We start from the raw sequence: 16,712 nt of genomic DNA on the forward strand, positions 1-16,712 counted from the left end.
TGAAATCCAAAAATGTAGTAGAAGGCAGAGAATAAAAAGGAGAACTTATTGAAGTAGAAAACATACAGTAGGAAAAATAACAACAATAAAAAAATTGGCTTTTTGAAAACACTATAAAATTGATCCACTCCTGGTAAGACTGAGCAAGAAAAAAAGAAGGCCCATGTTACCAATATCGAGAACGAAAAAGGGGACATCATGCCAGATCCTATGGTCATTAAACAGACAATGAAACAACATTAAGTACAGTTCTTGCAAAACATAGAAAAGAGAGGATACTTCCCAGCTTGTTTTATGAGACCAGCATGACTGTGATACCAAAATCTGAATCAAGAATATTGTAAGAAAGGAAAATTTACAGGAAAATCTCTTACATGATTATAAATGCAAGATTAACCCAGTGATATATAAAACATACATCATATTGTGTACGAGAGCATATATTCCAGGAATGAAAGTTGGGTTTAACATTCAAAATCAATCAGTTTAGTTCATCACATTAATAGAATAAAGGGAGAAATTATACAAGCATTTCATTAGATGGAAAAAATTGATAAAATGCAAATCTCATTCATGATAAAAAAGAAAACACTCCTAGCAAATGGAAATAGAAGGGGATATCTTTGATCTGATTAATGGTATCTACAAAAAAAAAAAAATCTACAGCAAGTATCATACTTAACAGTGAAGTGTTGAATGTTTCCTCCTGAAAGATCAGGAATGAAAGACAAGGGTCCTCATTATCACAACTTCTCTTCAACATTGTACTAGAGGTCCTAGTCAGACAATATGACAAAAAAAAGAAATTGAAAGTATAAATATAGAAAAGGTAAAAACAAAATTGTCACTGTTTGCTTTAATTCATCTTCATACCTGCAAACTAAGATTGTAAAATTGCTTGGTGATTATAGACATTCAATCCTTACATGTAAATGGCTGTTTTATGGCTCTTTAGGGTAGCTTTAGGTACCTAAAGAGATTTCTTAGAGAAGGGAAGAGGTTAGGAAAAGCTACTTCACAGAACTGACTTTTTTTTTAATCATGTCCCTTTCGAACCCAGTTTAAGTGGAGATAGTGGCTTGAGACAGGGAGTCTGGTCCTTTGCAGCCGAGGAGCAAAGATATAGCAGGGTGAGGAGATGTGAGCTCAGCATTGTATGGTGAACACAGAGAACATTTTTCCCTAGAAATATGTTTGCCTAACGGCTAAATTCTGTAGTATTTCATGTACACTGCAGGTGAAGTAGTCTGTCAAGCAGCCTTAGGATCTTGTGTATCCTATGTAACTTTCCCCCATAGGAATTTGCGTTCTTAGTTAAAATGGGGAGAGGAGAGAGAGGAAACAATAAGATGTTTGGAATATTATTTCTAATTTGAGAGTTTCTTATAATTCAAAGGATAGAAGTTACCCTTTGAAGAGATGGAAAGACAAACCTGTTTAAATAGCCCAGGGACTTCTCATTTGAAATTTTTTCTCCTTATCTGTACTCCTCTGATTATATCAATATTCATATTAAAAGAGTCTTTAGGATCTCTGTCAAAAATTCGTCTTTGGAGCCGGCCCAGTGGAGTAGCGGTTATATTCATGTACTCCACTTTGGCAGCCTGGTGTTTGCCGGTTTGGATCCCAGGTGGGGACCTACGCACCACTTATCAAGCCATGCTGTGCAGCGTCCCACATATAAAATAGAGGAAGATGGGCACAGATGTTAGTTCAGGGCCAGTCTTCCTCAGCAAAAAGAGAAGGATTAGTGGCAGATGGAGGTTAGCTCAGGGCTAGTCTTCCTCAAGAAAAAAAAAATAGAATTCATCTTTGTAGTACTTGATAACAACTATTTATCTTACTTTTATATGGCTGGCTTGAGGCTGGCTTCACTATTCTCTCAATGGTATGTGTATATGAATATGTGTGTGTATATCATATACACACACACACACAGACAAACACCCACTCTGTATGTGTAAAGTATTATACTGTATGAAAATAGTCATGGAATGCCAACCCCTCATAACAACTTCAGGTGTGGTCTCTTCACTGCAACTGTTGCTGAACCCAAAGAGCTTGAAGCACAGTAATGCTTGCCGTGAGTGATGTGGCATTTCACAACCACCACCAGCGCTTGATGTCAAGTGGTGCCACTACCCTATGCCAAGTACTGTTGTAAGCACATTATATGTATAACAGCTTGTAAGGTAAATAATATTAGCCCCATTTTACAGATGAGAGAACTAAGTCATACAGAGGTTAAACAATTTTCCGAAGGTCGCACAGCTGGCAAGTAGTGGAGCTGGAATTCAACCCCAGGCAGTTTATTCCAGAGTGTGTACCCGTCATCACTATGCCACATTACCTTTTGGTATTACTTTAATTTTCCTAAAAAGCAAAGACTCTCCAAGAGTTAAAAAACAAAAAACAAAACCCCACTGTGTGTGGAAGGGAATCTCAGCCAGGGAGCCCCACTGCCTCACTTAGTGAGGCACATGGGAATGTGAGAGAGTGCGGAGGTGAGATATTTAGTTTGAAAGAGATCTTTCGATTGCTTAGGAGTACAGGCAGTAAAAGGGCTAAGAAATACTAGCCTGTAGGATGATTTTATGTAGTGTGAGCATTTCCAGTATTTTTTCTCTTTTTAAAAGTTATGACATTCTTTAATTCATCTATTTTTTTGTTAGCCCTTTCAAATCAAGAGAAAATCTAATTCTGCTGGGGGATTTTATAGCATCATGTTGAAACTTGACGTTTCTGGACCTTAGGATCTCCTACCCCATTAAAATATCTGATAAACCAAAACACTTCTATGTTTCTACTTTAGAGCAATGTAGCACAATATTCTGAGGAATAGAAAGATGGCTAAGAATGAGAAAGTTATTTTCTGGGTAAATAAACCTATATTTTGGTTACCTCTGATCCCTTTCAAATTTTTGAAAGCAAAATTTTTAATCAAAACTGTGATTTTCTTTTTTTTTGAAATTGGCTTTTGATAGATTTTTTCATACCACATTGCTCCCTCTCTCCTCTCTTCTTTTTCCTGTTCAGTAATACTTAAATTTGGGTGTTAAAATACCCCCAGTCTGATGTTTAAATATTTAGATAACATGAGAAAGGGATCTGGTTATAATGTGATTCTTAAATAATGTTCCTTCTGATTTTTTTCAAGTTGTGTGCAAACGACCATGCTGCATAGTATTAAAAGGCCTTGGAAGGAGTCTGCGTATTTTTATTTTATTTTATTTTTTGATGAGGAAGATTAGCCCTGAGCTAACAACTGTGCCAGTCTTCCTCTGTTTTATATGTGGTCACCACCACAGCATGGCTGACGAGTAGCTATTACTCATGGCTTAGCTTTGAATATATTTACATGATTATATTTATATAAATATATGATATTGTGCTAATTACTAAAGTAGCCATACAGCTGCTTTGGGAAGGTGGGAAGGATGTGCGTGTGTAGTGGGAACGGGGATGAAAGAGCTTAATCCTCGTCTTCCGTAGTGAGAAGTCAGTAGATAGGCCCTAAATGTAAAGAAGAAACGTGGCAATGAATATCAAGATAATTGACTAAAAGAGGTAAAAATCGATTCCTCTGGGGAGGAAGAAACGAAAGGCACTGCTATTTTTCATACAAACAAACCTTTGCAGACTTTTTAACCTGTGTCCCTTTGTAAGAAAAAAGATTAAAGAAAACCCCCCACAAAACTGGAAAACAAAAAAGAAAAAGAAACTCTTTTTTAAGGTAAGCAAATACTTAGTACTTAGTCCCGCTGCCCCTTTCTGTTCTCACTTCCAATGTGTGTGCATCACTAACCATCCCAGTCTATTTCCTGTGGAGTCAGGACACGGTTGCGGAATCTTCAGAATCACGTTCCAGTGACCACTCCCAATCAGGAAGAGTTGGCCCTGCTCACGAAACCAGTATCTCTGATATAATTAGTGAAAAGGCACCAATTTAGGCAGATGCTGTCTGGTTCTGAGACGTTCGCACCAAAAGAACATTGCTAAGATGCATTATTTGGCCTAGGATTTGACTACTCTAAATGTGTCCTAAAGTAGCTGCATTTTAAAACTTCATCTGTTCCGAATATCATTCCTACTTCAACTCACAAACATGGGAGGGCATAATTATATCTCAATAATTGTTCATAGATGTAGGATAATCTAAGAGTATGTTTTCAGCATCTAGCACTGGACCTAACCTATAATAGGCCAGTAAATGTATGAATGAATAAATAAATGAATTGTCTTGTATAATCAGCTGCAATTAAAAAGAAAACAAGATATCTTGAGAAGCTGAAGAAACCAACCTTTGCAAAAGCAAGAAGGGAGTCCATAGCTTCTTCTGCTTCTCAATCACCAAAGCTGACCTGTGGTTGTGAATGATTTTAACTTCGGAATTAAAGTAGTTTTTGCCCTTTTTTTCTAACTCTTAATAGGGTCTTTCCAGTTAAAGATGTGCCCCTGGAGACTGATGACCTTACCGACTGGCTCTATCAGCGTTTTACTGAGAAAGAGGACCTCTTATCGCATTTTTATGAAACAGGTACACAGTGTCCTGTTACGTACATTCCTGAAGCTACTCCTAGTTCCAAAGGTGTGCTTTAGGGGAGATAATCATCTTTCAATTCTTCAGATACCCTGAAGGAATCAACGTATTTCTGTATTTAAGAAGTTCAGCTTACAATTTTCATAAAGAAAAATTTGTGTTGAATTTATTCAGGGTCTCACTTCATCAGCCAGTGTTGCAAAGATCAACTGATGAGTAAACTGTTGTACAAATGGACCTAAGTCAGGAGAGTGCACAGCGTGTAGAAGACTGCCATCATGCACGTACAGTTGTATGGGCTGTTTTAAGAAACAGCAGATCAGGTTTATGTTTTGGCATTGTACATACTTGATTGTTGAAATAATACCATCATCTTCCAGTCATTTGAGATCATTTCTAACTGCATTTTTACATGCTTATTCTTTTCTTTATACCTAGGGATAAAGTTCATTTTTTAAGGTTCATGGATACACCTTTATACTTTTCTCGATAGGAGAAAAAGTCTATTTATCCTATTTTCTATACTTCATATTCTCTACATTCTGTGAAACTATGATGCAGTGAAAAACACCTTTGGGGAGATGGAGAGAGGAGGAAGAAAGGGAGTTAGGAAAGAGCTCCAGGCACTACCAAAGACCTTTCACAAATAGCTGTGTTGTAGGCCTATTTTCTAGAGCCTACAATAGAAAAAAAAGGTGAAGAGAAAGTTGTCCCAGGTCTGAGGTTGGCCATGGGGTTTTAGATTAACAGAAGGACCTATTTTTTTCCCACTTAGACTTTTTTGGTCCGGAATTAAAGTGGATGTTAAATCAGACTGTCAAAGGCCAGATGCTGAGCAAAGGCTGATACTGTTAATTACCCTTAATGCTTTTGTTTGTGTTTAGGCTTGTTTCACTTTGCCCTCAACAGGATTCCTTCCCGATCTTAACTTTCTGACTCTGGGCTGTGGAGTAGTGCACATTAATGGGGCAGGAGTTGGCCACTGCGTGTGTCTTTAGAATGCCTAGTGAGACTGATGGAACAAGATGGCCCTCTCCGCTGTGTGCAGTCCTTGGTCTTATTCTCAAGTTTTCTTTAAAGATCAGACAGGATGGATGTATAACAAGGCATGAGGTGATTAGGAGTCCACGAAGGTCTCTCTTCTTTTTCAGTCTCAGGCTCTTGCTTTATGGTATTTGTCCTAAATTTTAGCAACAGTAATGGAAGCCTCTTTATAAGAGAGCTGTTTGCATGATAGACCTTGAAATTTGAAAGTCCTCTCTGTAGATTGCTTGTAAGAAGCAAATCCTCTCAGAAATCAGCTTACCCTATGGGATTATCAGCGAGGACAGAGACTATCTGAAATGCTGTAGAGCGTTATCAGGATGACCTTAGGTAATATTGCTCTGAAATGCTGTGGCTTTCTTTTCCAGGAAAGAATTTGAAGACATCTGTTTACTCTGTGTTTCTCCTTTTTGTTATTAAGATATATTTCATAAAGCATATTGCCTTTTGAAACTGTCAGTGATTTACAACCACTTTTTTGTGGCAAAAACATTTAACATGTAAATGGAGGAATTAGTATAAGTTATGCTATTTTGAAATTATTTAATATTGATTTCACGCATCCTGTGTCCTGGCCACTGTGGAAATCTCTAGGGATACAGTGGGAAACAAGGTAACCAAAGTTCCTGCTCTCATGCAGCTTATATTCCAGTGGGAGACAGACAGTAGACAAGTCTGTAGAAAAAAGAAAGATAGGTTGGGATCATTACAGACTGTGGAAAGTGCCAAGAAGGAAATAAACACAGAGGTGAGAGTGACTGACGGGTAGGGGAGGTGGTGGTACTGAGGCAGTGGACGGGATGCAGCTGAACTGCCATTCACTGAGGTGAAGGAGAAGCATGCCAGGCAGAGAGAAGAAGGCCAGAGGGTTAGAGGCAGGAAGGAGATCAGCAGTTTGAAAATTGTGTTTCAAATGAGATTTCTCATCAAGAGCAATGGGAAGTCACAGAAGATGCTTTAGAAAACAAAAAACAGAAACTCTAAACTAACATTCAACTTGTCTTCCAGGAGACCTACAACCACAGTAAAACGAAGTAATATTTCTATCTTGTCTTTTAGGGGCTTTTCCACCTCTCAAGGGCCATAAAGAAGCTGTTTCCAGGGAGATGACCCTCAGCAATATGTGGATATTTCTCATACACTCTGTTACGTTTTTGTCAGGCTATATGTGGTACAACATCATTCAGTATTTTTACCATTGCCTGTTTTAGGAATTGACTTGGACTTGTCAAAGTCACCATAGGAGTTCAGACTTTCATAAGCGTGCATTATTTTACATGTGCAAATCAGAATATTTAAAAAAAGCAAAAGAAATTCAATGGATGGATTAATATTTGTCCCCCTTTGGGATATTTTAAAACTCTACTAAAATGAGGATCAGTAATATAATGACCTGCTAATATATTTTAAGGACTCTTCGGGTTTTAAAAAGATACGCTCTACCACACATTTAGGCAAACATCACATTTGGAGAAGAGGAAATCATAAAATCATCCTAGAAGACTGTCTGAAAGAGATTCTGTTGCCACCAGGTATACTTGATAATCTAGTTCAAGCTCAGAAAGCTGTCTTCGTTCCTCTTAGCTAGTAGTCTCTATTAGCGCAGGGCTGACGAGTGCCCTCGTTCTAACTCCTGCTGTGTTACTAGTAACCTTGAGGGGAGCTGGTTGGCACATTCTGAAGAACTATTTCCCCGAGGCTTGCAGTGACGCTCTGGTCCTCAACAGCTAAGTGAGGTTCAGTGTCAGGCAGGCTCTGGGGGAGGGGGAGCAGTGTCCACTGGACACATCCTGGTACTAGAGTGTGTCCTTGAAAAAGGCTGGCTCAGTCCCACACCGTGTTTACATGCACGAGTGCTTTCCCTTGTAGGAGGGGGTCACTTGATTTTTCTTTTTGTATAAAAGGCATATCGTAGATGGATAATTGTCTTTTACAAAATGCACTTTTATCAGATATTGCAAAGGATTAGTAATATAGCCTGAAAACAAATGTAAGTGTGATCAGTGAGTGGGACTCTTGAGAGGCTGTCTTGTCTCTGCACGTGTGCCTGTGCACTGATGCTCTCCAGTGCCACGCTGCCCTGGGTGCCACACTGATGGCAGGCCTCTACCTGTGGCTCAGAGGCATTTTTTTTCCATTTTGGCATATTAGCACCAAGTGTATTTGGGGATGATTGAAACAAACTAATGTACAACATTTAAGTGATCAATTTAAGGTCAAATAGGCTTAGAAAGATAAGAGCCAGAGGCAGACACTGGCTTAGAACAGTGACAAGTTCTCACATGGCGCCCCCAGACCCCCTGTTCCAGCATCACATCAAGTTGCTGCCCGTGTCAAGGTGGTGTAACTAGAAGACAGACCAGCGAGGAAAGGCTTCCCAGTCTCTTCCAGTTGCTCCTGAAGAGGATAAAGTTAAGTGTCTATTTCTAGAAAACATTTTTTTGTTTTTGTTTTTGTCACTCTGTTCTTGTGGTTTACCTCATAGGAGAACCAAACTCTTCTCAGAAAGTGCTGGCGCTGCCTCCGTCCGTCTCCTGCACTCCCGCTGTAGAGTCAGAGTGTGTTTTCTGGTTTGGGATTGCAAGACTATTAAGATCCTAGTAAGTCAGTGATAGTTTCCTGTCATGTGAGCAGCGTAGGTTCCCCTGTTGCTGCTAATCGTACAAATGACAGTTTTGAGAAGTAGGACAGAAAATAAAAATAAAGGCTAACGTTTTCATTTTTAAATAAACCAAAAAAACTAAAAAGATGTGAGTTTTCTCCCAGTTATGTGGGAAAGGTAAAGCAACACCAAATAAAAGCCCACCGCAGCTTCATCTTTAGGTTAACTCAGTGCATATGAGAAAGAGAATGAAGCGTTAACTGAAATACCTCATAGCGTGTTACACGAGCTCTGGTAAAACGCGGAGGACAGTGTTAATATGTTTGGTTTTGTAATGGTTGTTATAAGATGCAATGTTTTTTGAAACCTAAGCATGTCCTTATGTATTTTGTGGTGACAGTGAGTGGGTGAAACCAATCTCCATTTAGAGGTATGGATGATGATAGGAGGCCAAATAGAAGCTTAAAGATGCTTCTGTTTGAGGCCCAGCAAACTGCTAGATTACAGGATGAATTGAAATTATTCATTTGAGAGATTATTCAGCCATCTGGGGGATAAGTTGCTCATTGTCAGGTATGGCACGCACAGTTCTGGCTAATAGACCTTTTTCTCATTGCTAAAGCAAGTCAGAGGGAGAGCGGCCGGCTCTCCTATCAAAAAAGAGAAACGCATACGTAAATGTGACCTAGGGCCACTCTCACCATCACTGTGCTCCAAAGGAATATAATAGTGTTTAATGTACTGGACACATTACACAAATTATTCTGTGTGATGCTTTACTTTTAGCGCAGACTTATTTCAGCAGTCTCCACAGTGACATACCAATAGATGTGTGAGTTAATTTCTGAAAATAGACCTGTGAGTTGTAAATAGATGTGTATTTGATCTGCCCTATCCCTCTTTGATTCTTTATCAACATGTTCTCTTTCTTCTGTTTGCAAAATACGATTGTTTGAGAGCATTGATAGTGCTTTCCTTATCAGTAACTGGAGTTCTCCTGCCTGTGTTCGAAACGTCAAGAGAGAATCAGTGTTCTCATATGGCAGTCAGGGAAGCAGCAATGTGCCACTGTACAGAACTGAATAAGAATTCCTAATCTGTATTTTCTTTGCAAAGTGAGATGAAAGGAGTTTTGAAGAATATACATTTTGTCAAGGAGAAAGGAAATAAAACGTTGCCAGTTTTATACCAGTAGCTTGTAAAATCTCAGCACTTTTTGGTCTCAGCCGATCTGCCTAGATTCCCACAGGTTGAGAACTCGCTGCTGGATGCTGGTCTCAGCGAGTCACAGTGATGGAGCATCCGCTTGGCCACGCGCAGGGGCGGCGGCTACAGAAGTGACCACCCCAGCAGTTCGCTCTTAACTTCAGAAACTGTTATTGTTGTTGAAATATACAGATATTGTGGAGAAACCTCTATGCCAATGGAAGGTAAAGAATAGTCACAGAATGGAAAATGATGTTCTGGGTGGGCAAACAAATTAGTTGACTCTAAATAGTAGATTTTTTAAAAAATATGTAGCTATGAGTTCAGAGCTGTCATATTATTAAGTAGTTGTTAATATTACAACCAACTCTTAATTTTCCACAGTAAAGGAACTAGAGATTACTGGATAATTAATCCAGTAATAAGTCATAGTAAGCCAAAAAATCGAATTGTGTTTAGGAATTTGAGTTTTTGTTCTCATCAAACTTTTTTTTTCTTCTAGGGTTGCTTACTAATTAAAAAAAATGATTTGAGTTGTTTGTTAGTTTCTCTTGCCTGTATATTTATGATTATGTTAATGAGTAATGAAGAGTTGGAAAGACAGACAGCTTCAGGAAGAGGAAACACGGACACCTAAATAATCCGTAGGCCAGGAAAGGAATAGGTAGTGGTATTGCAGTTGTTCTCAAGCCTTTTTATGAAAATGAAAAGTTAGATCACCAAATGCAAATGTCAGAAGGTCACTCTGGTGTTGATACCATGTGATTGATGTTAAGAAGGCCGCTCCATTCTTTGCTCGTGTCACTCACTTCATGTGGGTTTGTCTAGTAACGTTCTTTTGACAATCACTTCCCTAAAGACTCTTCTGAAGTGGGACCTGGTTATCATCATAGGAAGTAGTCTTTAATCATGGATAGTCTAATTGGATTCTTTTTATATTTAAGAAAATTGTATTTGCACTGCTGAGTAGGAAGAGTTAATTCTTTTCATCATGACACAGGACTTCACTCCAGAGTTACTAGTACAAGCATGTCGGCTCTGGTCCACGAAGGATGGATAAAAGTGGTTCGTGTTATTTTTTGCCATGTAGTGCTGTGAACCTTACATCTGTTCACATTGCAAGGCAAAGTCAAAAGCAGCACTGGGCAGCAGGTGTACTGGTTCATTTTATAAGGGGTAGATAGAGGCTAATATGTTTGGGACCAAAACTACCTAAATTAGATATTTCTAGATCACAAAAGGGCCGGGTGTTCTCTGGAGCAGTAGCAATGACTACTGGTTGGTGCTCTATTGTAATCATTTTGCTTTGATCCCCAGCAATTAGGAACTGGGCCCTGTGAATAAGCTGAGGGTGCTGAACTGTTGGGGGAGGGTGACTCTAGCCATATGGAAGATAAAATGTGGGTTTTTCTGCAAAATTTCCATTTGAGGATTTTTACATTTAATATTTTTTTAAAACAGTTGAAAGAGCAAAAAAAAATTTTTAAGTGTATTCTAGTTGCAAAATATGCACACATATTTTGAATGGCTTTATTTTTATTGTGTAAAACTATTGAAGACATGACTGTGATGCACAAATTCTTCCATGTAAGGAGTCTATGCATTTTACAGTAACTTATTTCATGACCGGGTAATGAAACAGTTATACCTGGAGCCGCCATCGTCGTATTAAGTGCTTTCATTTTCTTTACAGTTATTACAAAGTTGTATTTATTTTATACAATGCCGTAATGTTTATTCAGCTTGTTGGCCTGTCTTTCTTTCTCTGTGTATCTGCATGTTGTAATGTATGATGAGAGTGAATGTAAAGGCTGTGGCAACTGTCATTAATTTTTGTAAAGGGCTGGTCACATGTGGATCTGGTTTATGAATGCATTTGGGATTATTTTAGTAACCAGATCACCTTTTCAGAAATTTAGATGTGAACACCAAAAGAAGCATTTTCTTGACAAAAATTAATAGCTGGTTCTATTTTTTTTTAACCTAGAAAAAATAAAGTTGATTTTTTTTCAAGTAAAGTGCTTTTAATTCTTAGTAGTGGGGAGGGAGTGTTTGTGTTTTACTGAAGGTGTTTGGGCATTAACGTCTGTGGGCGTGTACTTAGAGCACACCATGGCAGCTGGATGCTGAGGGTAAACTGAAAAACCAAATGAAAAAACACCGTACTTTCTTCTGTGGCTTTAAAGTACCCCTCCCCCGGCCCCACCCCATTTTTCGCATCCAGAGGTGTACTGATAAATGTTTAACAGTCTTCTCTCTTGGAATAAAAATTATATGTACAATTGTACATAAGTTTGTTATAAGTTTTGCTGATAGCAAGGATATATAACACAATTGACAAATAATAATAATAAAACATGCTTTCTTGTAAATTCCATATAGCCAATTGATTCTCCCAAGATGTTTTAATTGATTTTTGCTGAACTCTTGTAGCCAACCTATGACTGCAATTCAACCATGACTTGAAAAATGGAATTACATCCTAATCCACTTATTTCTCAAATATATTGTCATTCTGTCTGGTATGTGATCTGTTAAACTATTTCTTATCCTTGCACAAATTATACTCATTAAAGTGAACCACTTTTAGCTTCAGCACCAATTGTAAGCTTATATAATTTAATTTAAATAACAGCTGTTTAACAACTGCTGGCGAAATTGAACCATCGACTCTTGGGAGCCAGTAGGCGCTGTCTCCAGCACACCACTGCCCCGTCGTATTTTGTGAGGTTTTTTTAAACCGTTAGTGTTGAATAGACTTCTCACAGTTTATACTCTGCTCTCAGGAAATTCCCATCACTGACCCTTGCGGGGGGCTTTAGAGATTGAGAAAGCATTAGCATCAGTCCTACAGAGCGTGCTTTCAATTTGAAGAATTTGACAAAAGCAAACTTTTCCTGAAGTACGTGGGAAGCTTGCATATTTCTAAAGTTGGTTCTGTGATTTCATTGCTCAAAGCTAAGTAAACTGATAGAGCCATCTCTAAGATTTTGTTTTGAGCATTTAAAACATTTATTGTTTAGATATTTGTTTGAAGAATGTATTTGATCCCACTGAAAGAATTCAAATGTATTAAAATATCTTATACAATCTGCCGAATAAGTTAAATGGTTAAGGTTCAGTCTACCTCTTCTTTTTGTGTCTGGATTTAGGCTGCCGTCTTGGTGAGTTGTAATTTTTCCCCCTTGAAGTGGTTTCTGTGGAAGACAAAGAACAAATTGGAAGCAGAGGCCTGAAAGCACATTGGAGGCGCTCAGAGATCTAGTGCTGACCAGCCCTATTCCTCATGAGCTGGGGAAAAAAAGCCATTGTTTTAAATTTCCACTTAATATGAAAATGCTTGTTTTTAAAATGTTTCTTCCTGCTGAAAACATGTATTTTTAAAAGGAAAAAAATTCCTCTTTTGGCTGTAAGAAAAAGTTAGCTATATGAGCAGGTGTGACCATATCACAATATGCTGATATGATAGAAATCAATAAATTTTTACCTCTCAGGACTTGGATCACCTTGTTCCTAACTCTTAGAGGCTTGAGAAACATAAACGAGGTATCAGTAATCCAAATCACATATAAAGACACACAGAAATGGAATGTGGGAGGAGTGTTGGCTAAGCCCTGGAAATGAGACAGGCTCCTTTCATACGCAGAAAGCTGCTCTTAATTAGGTATGATTGAACCGATTTCACAAAGGAAGAAATTGCAACAATGTTTTTCACCAGAAAGCCTGAGCCTATTGCAAAGCTCGTTCCTGAGTTTTCCCCTGGAAAGTTCCTGTCGCCTCTCCTTGAAATACTTTCTGCCTTTTAGGTCTGAGACTCACTCTAGAGATGGTCGTCAAGTTCTCACTGTTTGTTACCCCAGGCAGGAGAGACCACTGGGCCATCTGAGATTGTAGCAGCTGTCTTAGTGGTGTCGTTGAGAAATCATGGGGCTGGGATACCTCCCCCAAGATAGCAACCGCTGCATCTTCATTTGTTTGTTTCTTTTTTTGTGAGGAAGATTGGCCCTGAGCTAACATCTGTTGCCAATCTTCCTCTTTTTGCTTGAGGAAGATTGTCCCTGAGCTAACATTTGTGTCAGTCTTCCTCTGTTCTGTATGTGGGATGCCACCCCAGCATGGCTTGATGAGTGGTATGTAGGTCTGCACCTGGGATCTGAACCTGCAAACCCCAGGCCACCAAAGCAGAGTGCTCGAACTTAACCGCTGCGCCACTGGTCCAGCCCTCTTTTGTTTCATTTTTGATGCAAAAACTCCCTGAAAAGTGTCTTCAGTTTTTTACGAGTTAACTAACACAGTATTAGGACCAGCTGATGGACATTTGAGGGAAAAGAAAATAGGTACCTAGAAGTGGAGAAATCAGAAGCTTGGAGTACTGGGTAGAGGAACCCAGGAAAGTTAGAAGACAAAGGGAACGCCAAAGGCTGCTGTCTACACAGAAGTGCACACAGCCCTGACACACAAGGACCCCAGGGAGTGTTCAAACACGATGGTCTTAAGGAAACCGGCTTCCGTGTGCACTCTGTCCTACGACTGCCATCCCTGAGGGCTCACCCTGCAGGATCACACCTGCCATTTCAGGTGCTCAGCCCTCTTGGCAGAAGAAAAGCATGCCTCTCAGCCATTAGGCATCTCCAGGATGCCCAACAAAAGCACAATTCAAAATATTGGTGACAAGGAGCCTCTTTTAATCAGAGCATCTAGAGCCCACAATAGGGCTTTTATCTTTCCCTGATATGTACACATTTCAATAAGGACAAAGGATGGCATTGGAAACCAGGCATCTGGGCCTGTTTTGTGTGTTTTGAACTCTGATATATTTAGAGTGAGACAGTGAGAGCAATGGCAGCTCAGGCCTCCCAAAAAGCACAAAAGTAGAAGTAACCAAGACTTGGCTTAGACGCAGGGCTGGCACAACATCACTTTGGTTAAAGTGAGTCACAGGGCCAGTCCAGATTCAATGTGGGAGGGTCTACAGAAGGGTGTGAGTACCGGGAGCCATGGCCCGTCGGGAGCCATCTTTAAAGACCAACTATGACAGTAAAAACTTCCTCAGCTATCTGAATAGTTAAAGATGGGTCTAGAAGAGTTCTCGCACTTTAACAAGTTCACCCATAGTGTCAATAGTTGGAAATTTTTTGAGTTTCCAAATACTTTAAGAGAATTAGATCTGTTGATCTATCACTCATGCATATAAATCACATTAATCAAAGGGCACCTATTAAAAGCGTGGAGGCTTTGTTGGGGAGTAATCTTTATATTATTTTTGGCATTGCTTGATCATAACTCTTTGGCCCTTAGAATTTCAGAGCTAGTAGGAACTTTAGAAATCACCTTGTTTTGGGATGGCGCGTTTCATTCTGATGCAATTTTGGTCCATTGCTGGTAGCATCAAATGGCTACTTAATAGCATTTCAGGGATTAGAACCAGGTCTCTTGATTTCCCTTCAAATGTTTTTCTCCAAACAGCAGATTGCCTCTGTTTGGGTTTCTGTTTTTAGTAAATAAGAGTTAAATCGAAAGGATTGTGTATACCTGTTAAAGAGGTGATGGATCCAAAAGCTTCTATAATTTTCTTTTCCTCAATTTTAAAGTAAACATAGTAGTTCTCAAGCCCTACATTATTTTTTTTATCTTCCCCTCAGCTGATGCAAAGATACAATTAGCCACTAAAAAAGTCTGAAATCCATACTTCTTATCTTTTTTGGATATGGAAGTGAAATGTATTTTGTTTATATTTTTGCCCTATATGGTAGAAGATAAAGAGAACGCCTTCGTTTCAGACTGAAGAGGATAGAGCTTTCAATCTCATAGTAGTTCCTTTCATTTCTGAATTCCAGGTATGTAACTGGCAGCAGGTAATAAATTCAGGGCCACGGCTGCCTCTGGTGCCCAAACGTCCCTCCATCACAGCGGCTGCTGGGTTACAGGGCTTGCCCGCGTAGGAGCCCACAGAAGGGCGGCAGAACCCAGGACCTGGCCCAGGAGCTTGAATCTCAACCCTTTGACAAGTTTTTTATCCTCTCCACCTCACTCTCCTCGTGTGTTAAATGGGAAACTTTCAAAGAGTTCTTTTCAGTATTGAATGACAGCATGTACGTGAAGCACACTGTACCGAATACTCAGTGAGAGAGGCTGCTTTATGCCACCCCAACTGGGTCTAACAGAGGATGCAAATTATTCCCACACCTTGCTGTGCCTGAGGGCCAAATTACTGGTTCGGTTTGGAAGAATTGTATCCTTGTCACATAGGCTGTAATGCCCACCTTCCCATTTGCCAGAGCCCTGGGTCCTTTGGGTTTCTAAGGTGGACTGAAACGCTCTCAGCACAGCCAAACTCCTCACCTCACCTGGTCAGACTATATCTAATTATCTAGGCTCCAGACAGCAACAAGAAAAAGCTTTGAGGTCAGAGAGCCAATTAGGAAGGTAAGGAGACTAGGGTATAAAGAGGAAATAGGACCTGCCAGACAGAAGACATTACATAGTCTGAATAGGGACCTATTTTTGCATCTGAGACATGATGTCACTTGTGGTGAAGACCTCAAACTAATTATCAAAAGGGAGGGAAATACAATTTCCAGTAGTTAGAAGATATCCACCAGCCCATAGTTCTCTATGTATAATTCATGTGATCCTAAGTATAAAAGGACACATTGAGGACATCCTAAAGATTCAGGAAGCCACAGTAATTTAGAAAACTTGTTCCTTTCTTGTTGCAGAAGATTCTAAAGTTCATGTCTTGAGAACTGACATTTTATCTTCCAGTCAAAAGTGCCGCATACTCAATTCTTAGGAATTTGGTACCAAAAGGAAGTGGGCAGAATGAAAATGAAATATTGCTTATGGTTATTGAGGTGTTATGGTGGAATACAGAGGAGCTTGAGACGGAGCTGGGACAGCAGGCATGGGTTTGAGGCTCAGCTTTGCTGGGGATGGGTGTGAGGAGGTGATAAGAGGTGATATTTCAAAGCCTGAACTGGCCCTAAGAGCCTCTGATTCCCCAGCCTGATACCCAACTGGCTGTCCAGCCCACCATTCACAGAACTTCTTTGGAGCATCGACACCAGAAGGTGGCAATTCCACAAGAGAGAAGGTGGGCAAAGCTGAGATTATGAAACAGGTCTCTTAGAGGAGGTTTGGAAATACTTAGAAGCCATCATCTGGCGGGAAGCTTGGCATGAACAATGACTCATGGAGATGACCTGTGCCTGCCCAGGCAAGACACTTTTTGGAGCAGTCCTGGGCTGGCCAGTAATGAAGAGAACCTAGCTTTGTTTTCCTAAAGGATTACTAAGAAAGGCAAGGGGACTGAATGAGTTA

General features: G+C 39.7%; 1 protein-coding gene across 4 annotated transcripts in view; it reads left to right on the forward strand.

The window, feature by feature from the left end:
• Positions 1-11,410, forward strand: part of LPGAT1 (lysophosphatidylglycerol acyltransferase 1) — a 75,619-nt gene extending 64,209 nt beyond the window's left edge. For all 4 annotated transcript variants that reach the window (XM_070591277.1, XM_070591276.1, XM_070591278.1 and 1 more), the window contains 2 exons: positions 4,431-4,537; positions 6,644-11,410. In XM_070591277.1, the coding sequence (XP_070447378.1) occupies positions 4,431-4,537; positions 6,644-6,795 (259 nt within the window). In that variant the 3' untranslated portion in view covers positions 6,796-11,410. The remainder of the gene's footprint in view (positions 1-4,430; positions 4,538-6,643) is intronic.
• The last annotated feature ends 5,302 nt before the right edge of the window (positions 11,411-16,712 follow it).

Source organism: Equus przewalskii, chromosome 23 (assembly GCF_037783145.1).
Source record: "Equus przewalskii isolate Varuska chromosome 23, EquPr2, whole genome shotgun sequence".
Classification (NCBI taxonomy): Eukaryota; Metazoa; Chordata; class Mammalia; order Perissodactyla; family Equidae; genus Equus; species Equus przewalskii.